The 15,372-nt window shown below is 44.4% G+C and overlaps 1 protein-coding gene across 1 annotated transcript in view; it reads right to left on the bottom strand.

Annotated features, from left to right (window-relative positions):
- Window positions 1-387: 387 nt before the first annotated feature.
- Window positions 388-15,372, bottom strand: part of LOC115085323 (RING finger protein 166-like) — a 36,544-nt gene continuing 21,559 nt past the window's right edge. The window contains exons 3-6 of the mRNA XM_029591196.1: window positions 10,426-10,529; window positions 6,798-6,903; window positions 2,805-2,912; window positions 388-702 (exon numbers count right to left, since the gene is read on the bottom strand). Coding sequence (XP_029447056.1) covers window positions 571-702; window positions 2,805-2,912; window positions 6,798-6,903; window positions 10,426-10,529 — 450 coding nt within the window. The 3' untranslated portion in view covers window positions 388-570. The remainder of the gene's footprint in view (window positions 703-2,804; window positions 2,913-6,797; window positions 6,904-10,425; window positions 10,530-15,372) is intronic.

Below are 15,372 nucleotides of genomic sequence, written 5' to 3'. Positions count from 1 at the left end.
GTGGGAAGGAGAAGATTTTGCAACCCTTCCCGTGGCCGAGAAACCTCAGGAGACCAGGGGCTCTGATGATAAGATACACATAAGAGAGATTGAATTAGCACACGTTTGAAACTTATGAGCAGTAGAGCCTTGACAACTGGTGCTACTGCTCACAAGGTTCAAACTTGTGTTATTTCAACTTCTGCAACAATGAAAACATTCAAAATCAACAATGTTAAAAACTAACAAAGATGATGCATGCATTTGCACAGTCAATGAAAGCACTTCATGTAGAAATTGTTAAAATGATGCAGCACTGTCATGAAATGACACAGAAACATCACCGCCATTTCTTATATTGTTTCGTACCCTTTTCAAAATAGAATAACAGAAAAAAATACAGCAAAATTTTGTTCATTTCATTGTAGCATGCGCTATAAAGTTTTGCTATGCACAGAAATAAAACATGAAAGAAAAGGAAAGTAATGACACAAGAAAACAAAACGAAATTCAAATTTTTGGACTGCACACGCTATTGAGCAGAGAAAATTAAACAGGATAGCGCAGATCTGTGAAGTAATCGTCTGCATTTTAAAGCCTTGGATGCTCATTCAGTGATCTGAGGATCGCAGATTGTAACTGTGCTTCTTCTTCATATTCAGAACCCTGATGTGATCTGAGGATCGCAGATTGTAACTGTGCTTCTTCTTCATATTCAGAACCCTGATGGTACGAAATGATGTCGGATATTTAGATAGACGTCCTCTCGAGTGATCCATATAGAAAATGTGAACATTTCACATTCATTTTCTAGAGTTTTCTCTCCCCTCTTCTAATGATTAATCAAGCATTGGCTTGCAATTAGTACAATAATTTGACACAACATAAAATGCAAACTAAAAGGCATCTACCCTGTGAAATTCAGAGGTGTGCAAAAACAGCATATGCAGGAATAAATCTCCATGGGTCCTCAAATTTTTGAGAAAAGATGAAGTGGGCCAAATATTTCCAGATTTTCAGTCATTTATGCGATGCAATAGTTTTGAACTTTTAATACAAGAAAAAAAAATGGAAGACACTCTATAAATTGGATAAACATCAAACAATAGCAGGAATTGTTTTTAATTCATTTCCTATGGATATGAATGTGGATATGGATATGGATGTGGATATGAATGTGTCATCTTCATATAACTAAGGTAACACTGGAGAATTTTAGTGGTATGTCCCAGTTACCTGGAACGCAGTTTTTATTTGGTATGGCCTGGATGATCTAAACATGTTCACAGTGAGGAACAATGTGAAGAGTGATTAAGTTGGTTGAAGAGAAGGAGAAAGCAACTAGACCCAATGGATCTTCTATGAATTAATATTAAACACAATTAGGTCAAGTTTAAAACATTGCTTGCATATAAATACCCACATACACGTTTATGTGGGCTGTGCGTGAGCAATGCCGATTTTAAAAAGATGGAAAATATGCGCATATGTACCCATATGCGCGTAAGGAATAATGGGGCAGAAAAGGGTCAAAGAATGGGTGGCACGTGGTTGTACCAGGATGGGGCCAAGACTTAACTCTACGTAACTCCAAATGTAACTGGACAAACTGGTGGACTAATTGCAAAACTGGGAATGTGCCTCAGACGAGCATGTAAAAGTCGAAAATGTTCTATGGAAGAAACATGTTCAAGAGGTTACTCAAGCTGTGCTTGAGTATCCTCTTAAAATTAGGAGCATACTTATATTTATATGTGGTTGGTGATTTTAAAACGTATGTACGTAAGCACGTACACAATTAAAAATTCTAGTTTGTCCTTGCTTACGCACCAATAGGAGCATGTATGGGCACATGCATGCTCATTTTAAAATCTACCTCATTGATAGCAATTGGTCCCATTACTGGCAGCTTCCTTGCATTGTCTCCTGGAGTATCTTTATGTGGTCATGGAATACTTCTGGAATAGTCTGTTATAGATATTGTTCCCTCACAATATGATTAACATATCATAAAGTTCTAATATTTGAATTTTATCTTTTTCATCCACTTCCCCACTACACAGACAAACACAGAAGTAGAAAAAGATATGATGCTAATTTTTAAAAAGGGAGGAGTTGGGGGGCAGAATTTTTGGAAAAGTGAGCTGGCTTTGCAAAGTCATATTACACAGTTTTATGAGAGAAAGAAAGCAAGAGAACGAGAGACTAGCTATAAAGCCTGTCTAGTAGTTAGCTATTTATATCTCTATAGGAACCCCACCTAGTAACTCAAGGTGAGGTTTATGTAGTAGTGTAGGGGTTAGGGGCCACTTTGACATGCAGAGTGAGTTGTACGAACAGAACAGTGCACTCTTGTGAAGATTTGATGTCCTTTAAAGTGAGGAAACTCACACAAAGATGAGATTTGTACTCTCTACCTGGGTAACATCAATCTAGGTTGAGTGATATAAATAGTTGAATACTGTGACATGATTATTGCATGCATTATGGCATTAACAAATGTGTTAACACATTATCCCATGTGTTAATGCCATAATGCATTTTGATGATTGACCCTATAAGTTAGCTAGATAAATAACTCCTCCCTGTTATGTCCACCACCTATCCGGCTAACTACTTAGCTGGATATATACTTATCTGGCTAAGTGTCAGCCACTGAACAGGAGCGGATATACAGCCACCTCCACCTAGCTGGATAAGTTCCTTCTTATCTAGTTAAGTAATGCTGAATAACAGCCTCTAAGCATATCCTGAAACCCCTACCAGTTTGTGGCCCTTGAGGACCAGAAGTGCCCACTACCTACCCCTGTTTTAGTGCTACTCACCACATAAATGAAATATTCAAAATTGTGTCTGAGATTTAAATGAGCAAGGAAATTTCGGCTGGCATACTGAACATCTCCCCATGGCATTGATGAACAAATGGGGCATACCTTCAGATGAAAAAAAAAAAATCAATGTCAATAACCTCTTACATAAAATCCAGCACATATTGATTTTTTTTTGTGTTTTAGATAGTTTAACAAGCATTTTAATTATCAAACAAACTAGGATAAGGAAATGACTGTACAATAAATACCTTTAGAAAGGCTGAGTCACCTGGAGAAGAAGACATTTGTTCTCTTAATCATTAAACAACACTGAATATACTTTTCATAGCGTTAACTATGTTGAAATGCTCAGACATGGGTTTATTATGTTACCATACACATTACAGTGAACTATTTATACCATAGTTCTATTGAATCTATGAGAAATATTTGTATATGCTGCAGAACATGGTCTTTTTCAGATCATTCTGTCATGGATGGTGTTGTAGAGTTCTTATCAAATATATTCTTTGAAGTGTTCATAGGATTAAATCATTTGAATTTTGGATTTCATTACTTGCCTTTCCAAATCTGTAATCAGTACAAATAATGACTGAGGCCATGCAAAGATACCCTGGTGCTGAGAAGAATCAGCCGGATGGAAAAAATTACAAATGGCCTCCTGAGCTTGTCTTATCAAATATTTTTCAAGTTCAAAATTTTGGCCTTACACTCTCAGGTTGCAGTCTAGCCCCTGAAGTTTGGGATACTTTAAATTGGTCACACTGAGTCTTGTCTCCATTTTGAAGCGTGGATACTTGTGCCAGTCTTTCTCCTTTTTCTAGTACACTCTAGTCTGCGAGAGTTGGCTCTATTCTAACCCTCCTGTTAATTGGAGATGGGACTGTGGATAGAGTACAGGCCAACCTCTTCCCAAAACACTGACTTAGGGATCCATAAAACCTCTGTCCTGAATCATTAGTATTTTTTAGTCTGTTTGTCTTACTTCCCGGGGCTCCTTAAATACTAGTGATGTAAAAACTTCTCTTGTGTTTTCCTTGTAATTGACATATACCCTGCCACATACCACAGTCTTTCGGGATATGTATGATACCAATCAATAGAAGCTTTACCTCCCTTTCATAGGCTAAGAAATCAGTGTTTTGATGCTCTTCTTTATTATTTCTCTTGTCTCTGCTTCTCCCTTCCTCTGTTATAGTCTCTCACGGCTGCTTCTTCTGCCACTGACAGATGTACTACTTCTTTGATTTCCACTGGCTACTGAGAGTTCTCCTAGCTTACAGAAATGGGATTTTCTACACTGACAGTCTTTTCAGGAGAACTGGATGCTTCCATCCAAATTCCCTGACCTGTGTATAAAATCAGAAATTGGGCAATGTGTATATTATATGAAGTACTCAATGAACTTATATGAAAAAAATTCCAAATAAAGTGCAGGTCAGGGAATTTGGATGGAAGCATCCATTTCTTCTGAAAAGACTGCAGCAGTCAAAAAAGCAAACAGAATGTTAGGAATTATTAGCAAGGGAATGGTGAATAAAACGGAAAATGTCATAATGCCTCTATATCGCTCCATGGTGAGACAGCACCTAGAATACTGTGTACAATTCTTGTCGCCACATCACAAAAAAGATATAGTTCCAATGGAGAAGGTACAAAGAAGGGTGACCAAAACGATAAAGGGGATCGAACAGCTATGAGGAAAGACTAAAGAGGTTAGGGCTGTTCAGCTTGGTAAAGAGATGACAGAAGGGGGATATAATAGAGGTCTTTAAAATCATGAGAGGCCTAGAACGGCGCCATTTTGCAATACAAATGGCGCCAGCCGTACGGCCATATTGCCATATTGCAAAATGGCGCCGGCCGTATGGCCGTACGGCCGGCGCCATTTTGCAATACGGCAATACGATTCGAGTGCAGGAGGTCGCTTCCGGACCCCCGCTGCACTTTTGGCAAGTCTTGTGTGGGTCAGGAGGCCCCCCCAAGCTGTCATATGACAGGGCAAAGGTAGCGCCGGCGCCATTTCTATTAACGCACCCGTGGCCCGAGAGTGGAAGATCACACCGGGACCCCCCACTGGACCCCAGGTAATTTAAGACATTTTGGGGGGGTTCGGGAGGGTGGGGGATTTATTTTAAAGGGTCGGGGTGGGTTTTAGGGTTGTTTTAGTGTGCCGTTTTCCCGCCCTCCCCCGATTTACAATTTACACGATTTTAAAAAAACAAAACCTCGACGATCCGATTCCCTCCCCCCAGCCAAAATCGATACAAAATGGCGCCGGCCATATGGCCATATTTGCAATACAGCACTATGATTTGAGTGCAGGAGGTCGCTCCCAGACCCCCGCTGGACTTTTGGCAAGTCTTGTGGGGGTCAGGAGGCCCCCCCCAAGCTGGCCAAAAGTCCCTGGGGGTCCAGCGGGGGTCCGGGAGCGATCTCCTGCGCGCGTGACGTCGGGGGACAGGAACCAAAATGGCGCCAGCGCTACCTTTGCCCTGTCATATGACAGGGCAAAGGTAGCGCCGGCGCCATTTCTATTAACACACCCGTGGCCCGAGAGTGGAAGATCACACCGGGACCCCCCCACTGGACCCCAGGTAATTTAAGACATTTTGGGGGGGTTTGGGAGGGTGGGGGATTTATTTTAAAGGGTCGGGGTGGGTTTTAGGGTTGTTTTAGTGTGCCGGTTTTCCCGCCCTCCCCCTTCCCCTCTCCCTTCCCCCAATTTACGATTTTTGACGATAAATCAGGGGAATTCCTATTGTATATCGCCTCTAACGATTTTTGACGATTTAAAATATATCGGACGATATTTTAAATCGTCAAAAAACGATTCACATCCCTACTGACCAATGGCACCAGTAGCCCCTGTGACATAGTAGGTCAAATGATGAAACCGGTACCGAGGTGTGAGAGTGCAGGGGATGGCTCCCAGACCCCCTGCTGGACCACCAGGGAGTTTTGGTAAGTCGGGGGGGGGGGGGGGCCAGGAGGGTGGGGGGTTGTAGTTAATTTTAATTTTAGCTGGGACACGAATAGAAATCGCTGTATTAACGCATCGGGGCGCCATACGGCTGAATGCAACGTATCTGCTCCCCGACGAATCCAAATCCTGAATGCAACATATGGCGTCCCTCTGCACTTCCCTAGAAATTAGTGAACTGTAAAATAATAAACATGATTAAATCTAAAAGGTTAATTAAAATGTACATAAAAACAACAAGATCAAAAATTTATAATATAATAATCGTTAATAAAATGTTGAGAATTAATTAAATACAAGCTTTCAGTAATCGTAAAAACTATAAATAACTACTAGGATAAAATTAGAATTTCTAAATACTTGATTAAGTGGCTAAAACTATTAGCCATACAAGATGCTGCAGAGGCAGCATTCAAGGCTCCTAGAGAGAAGGAGTCCCAGTCATTGCACAACAGCGACATCTAGTGCCCTGGTTTATGTTTCGTGATTGCAAGGACCTGGAAGGAACCATGATTTATGGCCCCTGTTCAAGCAATGTCACTACAACTACTCCGCTAAGTGAGATGAGCGAAGATATAAAACAAGAGGAAAAAAAAACCCCAGATTGTTGCAGATGAAGGCTCCTGGTGCCAGATCCTGGCCACAGTTCTGACTGAACTGGAAACTGCTGGGCCCCGACGCACATGCAATAAAAGAAATGTCAACAAATCATTGAGTCTGCCATGTTATTATGGGGAAAAAGTAGAATAAAAAGTAGGACCAAAGTATCATTCATAAAATACAGAGCTAGAAGAAGGCAGAGGACAGATAAAATTAGTAGATTATGGAAAGGGAGACAAGAAAGGCAAAGGCTCAAATGGAGGGCTATATTGCCCAATCAGTAATCACAGGGGACAATATTTTCTTTAGCTGTTTACAGTAAAAGTGGAAGACTAAGATACTCCTGCTAGAGACAGAAGGCTAGTAACAAGGCTGAAAATAGTAAGATCAATGTGTTAAGTTACCATGCTTCTGTTGTCATCGCTATGGCATTGGTTGCAGTGACTTGTCAGTTCCTCCACAGTAAAATGTCCCTCTTGGCAGTAAGGGCAGGCATATGTATCCAGTGCACTGCAACACAAGATGGAGCAATCCAGAAACACAGAAATCAAGTCCTCAGTCTGATCCCTTTTCAGTGTACTCTCAATTAAAGGAAAGTGGGCGGTGCTGCGTGGGTAACAGCAAAAGCATGCATTCAGTTGAATATAGCTTAATGGGGGAAGTTACCTGTGCACATCAGCAGAAATCGTCCCACAGACCAGTTAGATTACATGGCTAAAGGGTTTAACTGGATATCTTTCAAAGTTATCCAGTTAAACCTCTGCTTTAAAAGCCCTCCTCATGCTGAGGCCTGTCAAAATCTGTGCAGCTCCAGAGGCAGGCTTATGACATAGCCAGTTAGCACTAACCTGCAGTACTATCTGGCTAAGTTTAGCTGGTTGACCCCCAGCTGCAACAAGGGGTTAACCATGCACCACTCCCAGCACGATGCCTCCGGCGGTGGAACACTTGTGCTGTGATCCTAGCAGCTGGAGCCATTTAGGAGCTGCCGCTAGAGGCAGGAGGACTGGGGTTGGTTTGGGGGAGGAGTCACTCATTCTTTTCTTGCCAAATTGGATTTGCTGAAGGGGGCTGGGTCACCTTCTCAGACCTTTGGGCCTGCCAGGTGTTTTTTTTTTGTTTTTTTTAACAATTTAAGGAGGATAATGGGGTTAGGGATGATGGGCCCCACCGCCCCTATATTAGCCTCTCTCAGGGGAGCAAGTTGGAGGAGATGGAGGATAATAGCCTGAACTTGGGGTATTCTTTTCCAAATATTGTTGGCGTTTATACTACCATATCCTTTGAATATAGCTGCATTAGCCTGAAGTTATTCAGCTACATTTAATTGAATAACTTTAAACTTAACTGGCATGTGAGGGAGTATACCAGAAACTCCCTCAAATTACCTTAAAGGACCAGCCACAGAGAACTAGCCAGGTCATAGAAACATATAGAAACATAGAAATGACGGCAGAAGAAGACCGAATGGCCCATCCAGTCTGCCCAGCAAGCCTCACACATTTTTTCTCTCATTCTTATCTGTTTCTCTTAGCTCCTTGTTCTATTCCCCTTCCACCCCCACCATTAATGTAGAGAGCAGTGATGGAGCTGCATCCAAGTGAAATATCTAGCTTGATTAGTTAGGGGTAGTAGGGGCAGTAACCGCCGCGATAAGCAAGCTACACCCATGCTTATTTGTTTTACCTAGACTATGTTGTACAGCCCTTGTTGGGTTTTTTTTCTTCTCCCCTGCCGTTGAAGCAGAGAGCCATGCTGGATATGCATTGAAAGTGAAGTATCAGGCACATTTGGTTTGGGGTAGTAACCGCCGTAACAAGCCAGCTACTCCTCGCTTTGTGATTGCGAATCCTTAAGGATCTTCCTTAAGGATCAGCCCTGAGAGGGATTCTGGGCCCAGGGAGGATCCCTTCAGCCTAACATACAGGCCGATACAGTAAGGAGCGGTAGGAAGAGCTGTGTTAGTGCCGGGCGCACCCGCGGTTGCCGCACGCACAGTCCAGCTCACCTACCGCTCGATACTGTATGTAAATAGCTTGCAAATGCAAGCTGCATCTAAGGAAGCGTCCGTGAAGCATTAGACCCGCGCAACCCATTTTACTGTATAGAGTGCTATACAGTATCCTGGGTGCGCTGGCCTAACGCTTCACAGACACGCTGGTATCTGTCATTTCAAATGTCATTTCAAATGACATTTGAAATGACAGGTACCAGGAAGTGGACGGTTCTCCTACGCTCGGGATTGCCAGTCCTCTCTCCTCTCCTCCCGAAGCAAGCAACGAAAGCGGAAAAAATCGAAAAAACGAAAAAAAAAGAGAAAAAGAGAAAAAGAGAAAAAAAAAAGTAGCAAGAGAGAGAAGGGAGAGAGGACGGGCAATCCTACGCTCAGGATTGTCAGTCCTCTCTCCCCTCCTCCCGAAGCAAGGCGCGAAAAGCAGCCTTGCTTCAGGAGGAGGGGAGAGAGGACTGGCAGTGTAAAGCAACGAAGCGACTTACTTTTTTTGCAGCCCCCCTCCGGAGATGGACATCGGCGACGAGGGACCGCGGCTCCCCTGCCTCCAGCTGCCCGCGAAGATGGACGCATCGCACGGGCGAAAGCGGCCCCTGTGCGTGCAATTGGGCCGCTCAAGATGTGACGTCACATGCCGTGACGCCAAACGTCGTGACGTCACATCTTGAGCGGCCCAATTGCACGCACAGGGGCCGCTTTCACCCGTGCGATGCGTCCGCGGGCAGCTGGAGGCAGGGGAGCCGTGGTCCCTCGTCGCCGATGTCCGTCTCTGGAGGGGGGCTGCAAAAAAAGTAAGTCGCTTCGTTGCTTTACACTGCTAGTCCTCTCTCCCCTCCTCCCGAAGTAAGGCTGCTTTTCGCGCCTTGCTTCGGGAGGAGGGGAGAGAGGACTGGCAATCCCGAGCGTAGGATTGCCCGTCCTCTCTCCCCTCTCTCTCTTGCTACTTTTTTTTTTTCGCTTTTTTTTTTTTTTTCCGTTTTTTTGCTTTTTTCCGCTTTCATTGCTTCGGGAGGAGGGGAGAGGACTGGGGCTGCCCCGGAGACCAGCACCCATGGACGCAGCCAGGGCAGGTGAGTGGGGGCTGGGGGAAAGTTTGCAGCCTACCCTTACCCCTGCCTCTAACGCAGGGGTAAGGGTAGGCGGTAAGTTACCAGGTTAAACGCGCGGCAAAACAGCAGGGTAAAAAAGCGATAGTCGAGGCGCGAGTTACTGTATGGGAGGGAATAGCTAATTCGATCGTTTACATGTAATAATATCGTTTACATGTAATAATAACATGCCGCGGGTGGAAGGGGTTACCCAGTGATTTAAGGACGCGGTAAGAGTAGGTTAAAGGGGATTGTGTATCACAGGAAGGGCTAACGTGGCCGAAAAGTGAGTAGAAAGCGGGCTAGGAGCAGGGTAACCGCGGCCGCACTTTACTGTATTGACCTGATAAATTGGCAGGACCCAGAAGGATTAGAGAGACTCCAGGGAGCACGAAAAGGCCTACCGTATGCTAAGACCTGTTACTATTATGTCTAAGGACTGTATTACCTGAAGCTAAAGTGAGCAGCCTTGTTTGTTTTGAGTTGATTATTCAGGACTGTGAATTACCTGAGCTAAGCTGTGCCGCATTGTTTGTTTTGAATTTCCTTTTTTTCACTGTAAATAAAGTGCACCTAAGGAACAGCCAGAGTCTGCCTCCTTTTGCATCTGGCTGTGTCCAAGTCACTTACCACGTGGCTATATTTAAACATAGCTGGTTAAGTTTAAAATTATCCTGCTAAAGTTAGCCAGATAACTTTATTTGGAGATATTCAGCAGGACATTTATTCCTGCTGAATATTCCTGATAAATTATCCAGCTAACTAGTTGGATAAATTATCCGGGTTTTTGAAAATTGACCTCAAGAAGTTTCTTTTCTTTTTAGTGACTGTTCAGTAATATTTACAAATATTTACAAATCTCTACCCAAGCAAGAGCTTTGCAGTGACACAGATCTTGTTGGATATGGTATGGCAATTGATGTGATAACATACTCATCTTCTCTGGCTTCCGGTAGGTAATCCGAGACAGGTGGCCGAGAGGGATATTCATAACCATGTTGGAATGACAGATGGGTTCTCATTTTTGAGAATGAAATCTGAAAAGATAAACATAGGAACAGTAACAAGTACATAGAAAGAATGAAGTGTGTACACATTTGGTCAGATCCACCTGAACAGGAGAATATTGGTATCTGTTAGATGATATCAGTTGTCTGATGATGACCCTAAAGAAAAGGAGACATCCCAACTGAGGTTCATAAATCAATTGTTTTGTTAAGTATGAAAAGTGAGCTTGCTCTTACCCAGTACTTAGTGAATAATAATGAAAGGAAGTCAGTAAGCAGGCATGTGAAGTCTCTTTTTTTATATGCTGGGGTAGAGGAACAGAGAGAGTAATTTTCACAGGCATTTTCACAGGTATAACGGTGCTACACCCATGGAAACAGCTCGTTACAATACTACTGGCCAGATATGTGGGTAAACCTGTGAGCACAGGTCCTTTATGTACATAAGTATAGCTAGACTAAGCAGAGGCATTCCCGGGGCGGAGCTAGGTCAGGGTTTACATCCACTGATGTGCACACACTTTTGATTTTCCCAACTTATGGCCATAAAATTTCCAGAAAAAGTTCTGCGAGCTTCGCGGCAGATGTGAGTGCGTATGTCTAGTTTTGGTGGGATAATTTTAAGCATGAACATGCCTGCATAAGTTCGCTGTGAAATGTAATGTGTAACTAATGTGTGTTTTCGCTGACTGTCAAGTTTCCCCCATAAAGGATAGTTTTCAAAGGAACTTGGTTGGGTAACTAAGCAGTTTGCCAGGTAAGTTAAAAAAAAAATGTCCCTCCCGGTAAAAGTATGCTTGTTGATTCATAGTGCATGTACTTTTTGCCAGCAGGGAAAAAGGGTGGGGATGGGGAGAGGTTAAGGTTGTGCGCCTAATGTTCCCTCTATGCTGTGCGTGCACATGGCCCGTGAAGGCCGCGCACATGGTACAAAGTTTAGCGCACAGAGTTTTTAATCCTAGAGTTTTTCCAAAAACTAGGCAAATTATTAGGCATACAATCATTATACTTGCACAGCTCAGGGGATACTGCCAACAGAATTTTGCAGCGGTTCAGGGTACAGTGACACAGTGTGGTTGGGATGCTAGCATTGCTAGGCTACACAATACACACGCATACCCCGTCCGGTCCCGGGTCCCGCTCCGTAGCCCAACCGTCCCGATCCGTTCTCTCGGGTGTACGCACGCGTCCCCACCCCCGGCTCATCCCTTTCCATCCCCCAGATATTCTCCTCGGTCCGCGACGATCCCCCGCAGCCCCTGCCAATCTCTACCCGCTCCGCGAACAGGACGAAATAAATGGCCGTAGTGGGTCAGATCGAGGATCCGTCGAGCCCGGCGGTGTCCGATACAGGCCGTAAGCGCCCGGCGAGCACTCAAAAACTATCCCGTGCCGCCGACGCTAGCACCGCGTACAAGAATCTATGCTCTACGTCAACAGCTGTTACGATCCCTGCCCGTGGAGCTTCTCTCCGCGAGCAGGCCTCTCACCTTTCATGCTGCCGGGACCTCTCACGTGGCTGGGAAGCCGCCAAAGCTCAGGCGGTCTGGCCCGCCGTGCTGCCAGGCCCTGCCTCCATATTCGTGGCCCTGCTAGTGCTGCTGCTGCCGATTCCGGGACCTCCGCAGCAGGGCCACTACCGACGCCATCTTCATGCGGCCTGGAGGCCGCCCAAGCCAGCTCCTCTCGCAGCAGGGAGCCACGAGTCAGCCTCTTCTTCGTGCGGCAGGGGAAAGCCGCTACCGCTCCAACGTCAGCTCGAGGCCTGGTCGCCATCCCGAAGCCTGCCTACTCCTTTGCATGGAGCAGGCAGGCTCCACCTGTTGACAACTTCCTGCTTCAGCCCTACTTAAGGGCCTCTCTTCAGTCACTCCGGACCTTCGGATCGTGTTCCACAGTTGACTGTGTCTTCTCTCTGGTCCAGGTCCTCCGTGGTCGTCTTCTGCTTTGACGGCTTCGTCTTCATGTTCCTGATGTCCTTCATCCATGTCTCCAAATGTCTTCAGGTTCCTGATGTCCTTCATCCATGTTTTCAGATGTCTTCATGTTCCTGATGTTCTTCATTTGTACCTCCTGATGTCCGATGTCCTTCCTGATGCCTTTGCCTTCACCTCTGTCTCCTTGCCTTCGTTCCTTGATGTCCACTTTCCTGGCGTGCCATTGTTGTGGCCCGCGACCAGTCCCATGGGCGGGCTGTGTAGGGCGCCTCACGGTACAAAGGCCATCCTTATCTCCGCAGTGCAACCCTCCGGAAGACTTCTGCTTCAGTCCTAAGTTTTTAATCCTTGAGAACCGTGAATCTTGTGCTTGAATCTTGTCCCGGCCTTCGGAGCCTATTGCAATTCACGTCCGTCCATGTCAAGACTCTGTTTGAAACTGCTCCACATCAGCGTAGTCTGCGAGCAGTCCCTCAGGTGGACTGTGTAGGACGTGCTCCAGTGTAGGCCTCTTCAGTATCTTCGTCATGTTCTGGTATCAGCTTCCATTATCTCTTCTAGAGTCTGCTTCAAGCCCAGCATGGTCCGTGACCAGTCCCGTGGGTGAACTGTGTAGGGCACACTGCGTCGCAGTCTTGACCCAGTGCTTTGATCCTTGCCTTCGTCTACAGTGTCCTCGCCTGAGTCTTCGTCTACAGTGTCTTTGCCTGAGTCTTCGTCCAAAGTCTTCTGTGTTCTAAGGACTCCGTCTGCCCTCGTCCTCTGTCCAGCCTGCCACCTCTTGCCGTACCCAGCGGCAGGTCCAAAAGGGCTTGGAACGGTCAGAGGACTGTTCATCGATCAATATTGCATTGTTGGTTGTCCTGGGGCATGCAGGTCCGGTAGAGGGTCAGACCTTGTATCCTTGTCTTCGCTTCAGTCTTGTCCTGCTCTTTATTACCCATGCTCGCACCAGCTCACCTCCTGCAGTGTGTCTTGGGGCTCCTCCCTGAGCCATGCTGTGGCCCAAGGGCTTACATCACCTGCTTTAGAAACAACCATGCCTCCGCGCTCATAACAATAACCGAAGGCCTCCAAGCCCTTGGTTCCTAACAGCTGCCGGAGGCCGCGCTCGTAACAGCAGCGAGATGACTGAGTGCATATGATGCCATGTAGTAATATAAATCATTTATAAAGAACATTAGAAAAAGATAGTGTCAACTGTTTAAGTTTAAATAAGTTGATAATATTTAAGTTATTACAATTAAGATAACAAGATTTGAATGCATAAAAACTGAAATGAGTAAGGGTGTTAAACGCAAGAGAACAGCTACATTATTTAAATCTGAATGGCTAAATGAGACTGTTGAAACTAATACCGCGAAGTCGCACAGCTTAACTCGTGTAGCCCTGAGCGAAATGTTTTTGTATGATGAAGATAAAGGAGTCATTTGTCTGATCTGCGCTGAAGCGAAAGCTTTAGGAGGGTTTTCTACGGGTAAAAGTTGGAACGAAGTTTGGAAACTGGATTTCCTCACAAGACATCTAGTAAGTAAATCTCACATTGACAGTGTAACAAAATTGAAAAATATGAATCCACTATTTCACGGTGGGTTGAAGAACCTGTTACTAGAGACTCCAGAAGAAAAGCAAAGAAGGCAAATCATTGTAGAACAGAAGCGTTCAAATCCAGATGAGATAAAGGTCCTGACTGACAGCGTCTTGCTAGCCATCAAAGTGAACTCTTCTATGCTGGCTGTTACAGATATAAATGAACACATGGCCAAATCTGGAAAGCTGCCAGATAGATGGAGAAGTAAAAATTACGCATTTGAATTTCTTGACGTCATCAACAGCGTTATTCAAAATGATGTAGTGCAAGAAATTTCTTTGCATTGTTCCACACTTTAACCGTTGATGAAAGCACTGACATATCTTTGACCAAATGCTTAATACTTTATTTTAAGCATCGGTGTTGCAATGCTTTGGATTACAAAGTATCGTTTGGTGGCATTTTGTGATTAGAACATTGTGATGCTGCTTTAATCATATCTGCCATCAAACTCTTTTATACAGCAAACAAGCTTGATTTAATGAAGATGGTTATGTTTACATCGGATGGAGCCTCTGTTATGTTAGGAAGAAAAAATGGAGTAGCAGCACAGTTGAAAAAAGAAATCCCACACCTAACTCAGCAACACTATGTAGCATATTGTGAAGATTTAGGAATAACTGATACATGGAAAGAAGTCAAACTGATACAAGACATTGAAACTCTTATCAGAACTATGAGGAAAGACTTTTCAGCTTGGAGAAGAGACGACTGAGGGGGGATATGATAGAGGTGTTTAAAATCATGAGAGGTCTAGAACGGGTAGATGTGAAGCGGTTATTTACTCTTTCGGATAGTAGAAAGACTAGGGGGCACTCCATGAAGTTAGCATGGGGCACATTTAAAACTAATCGGAGAAAGTTCTTTTTTACTCAACGCACAATTAAACTCTGGAATTTGTTGCCAGAGAATGTGGTTCGTGCAGTTAGTATAGCTGTGTTTAAAAAAGGATTGGATAAGTTCTTGGAGGAGAAGTCCATTACCTGCTATTAAGTTCACTTAGAGAATAGCCACTGCCATTAGCAATGGTTACATGGAATAGACTTAGTTTTTGGGTACTTGCCAGGTTCTTGTGGCCTGGATTGGCCACTGTTGGAAACAGGATGCTGGGCTTGATGGACCCTTGGTCTGACCCAGTATGGCATTTTCTTATGTTCTTATGTTCTTATGTACTCTATGTTTAGTAGATCTATTTCGAAAAGAGTTAAATTTCAAGAAATCGTTGATGCCTCAGAGCATGATTCAGTGGCATTCAGACCTTTAAATGAAGTGCGATGGCTATTGAGGCATTTTGCTGTGCAAGCTATAGTTCGAAACTATGCTGTTTTGTTACAATAATTCGAGG

This window comes from Rhinatrema bivittatum, chromosome 2, assembly GCF_901001135.1.
Source record: "Rhinatrema bivittatum chromosome 2, aRhiBiv1.1, whole genome shotgun sequence".
Taxonomy (NCBI): domain Eukaryota; kingdom Metazoa; phylum Chordata; class Amphibia; order Gymnophiona; family Rhinatrematidae; genus Rhinatrema; species Rhinatrema bivittatum.
Note: the sequence above shows the minus strand (reverse complement) of the source record. Positions and strands in the feature narration are given on the sequence as shown.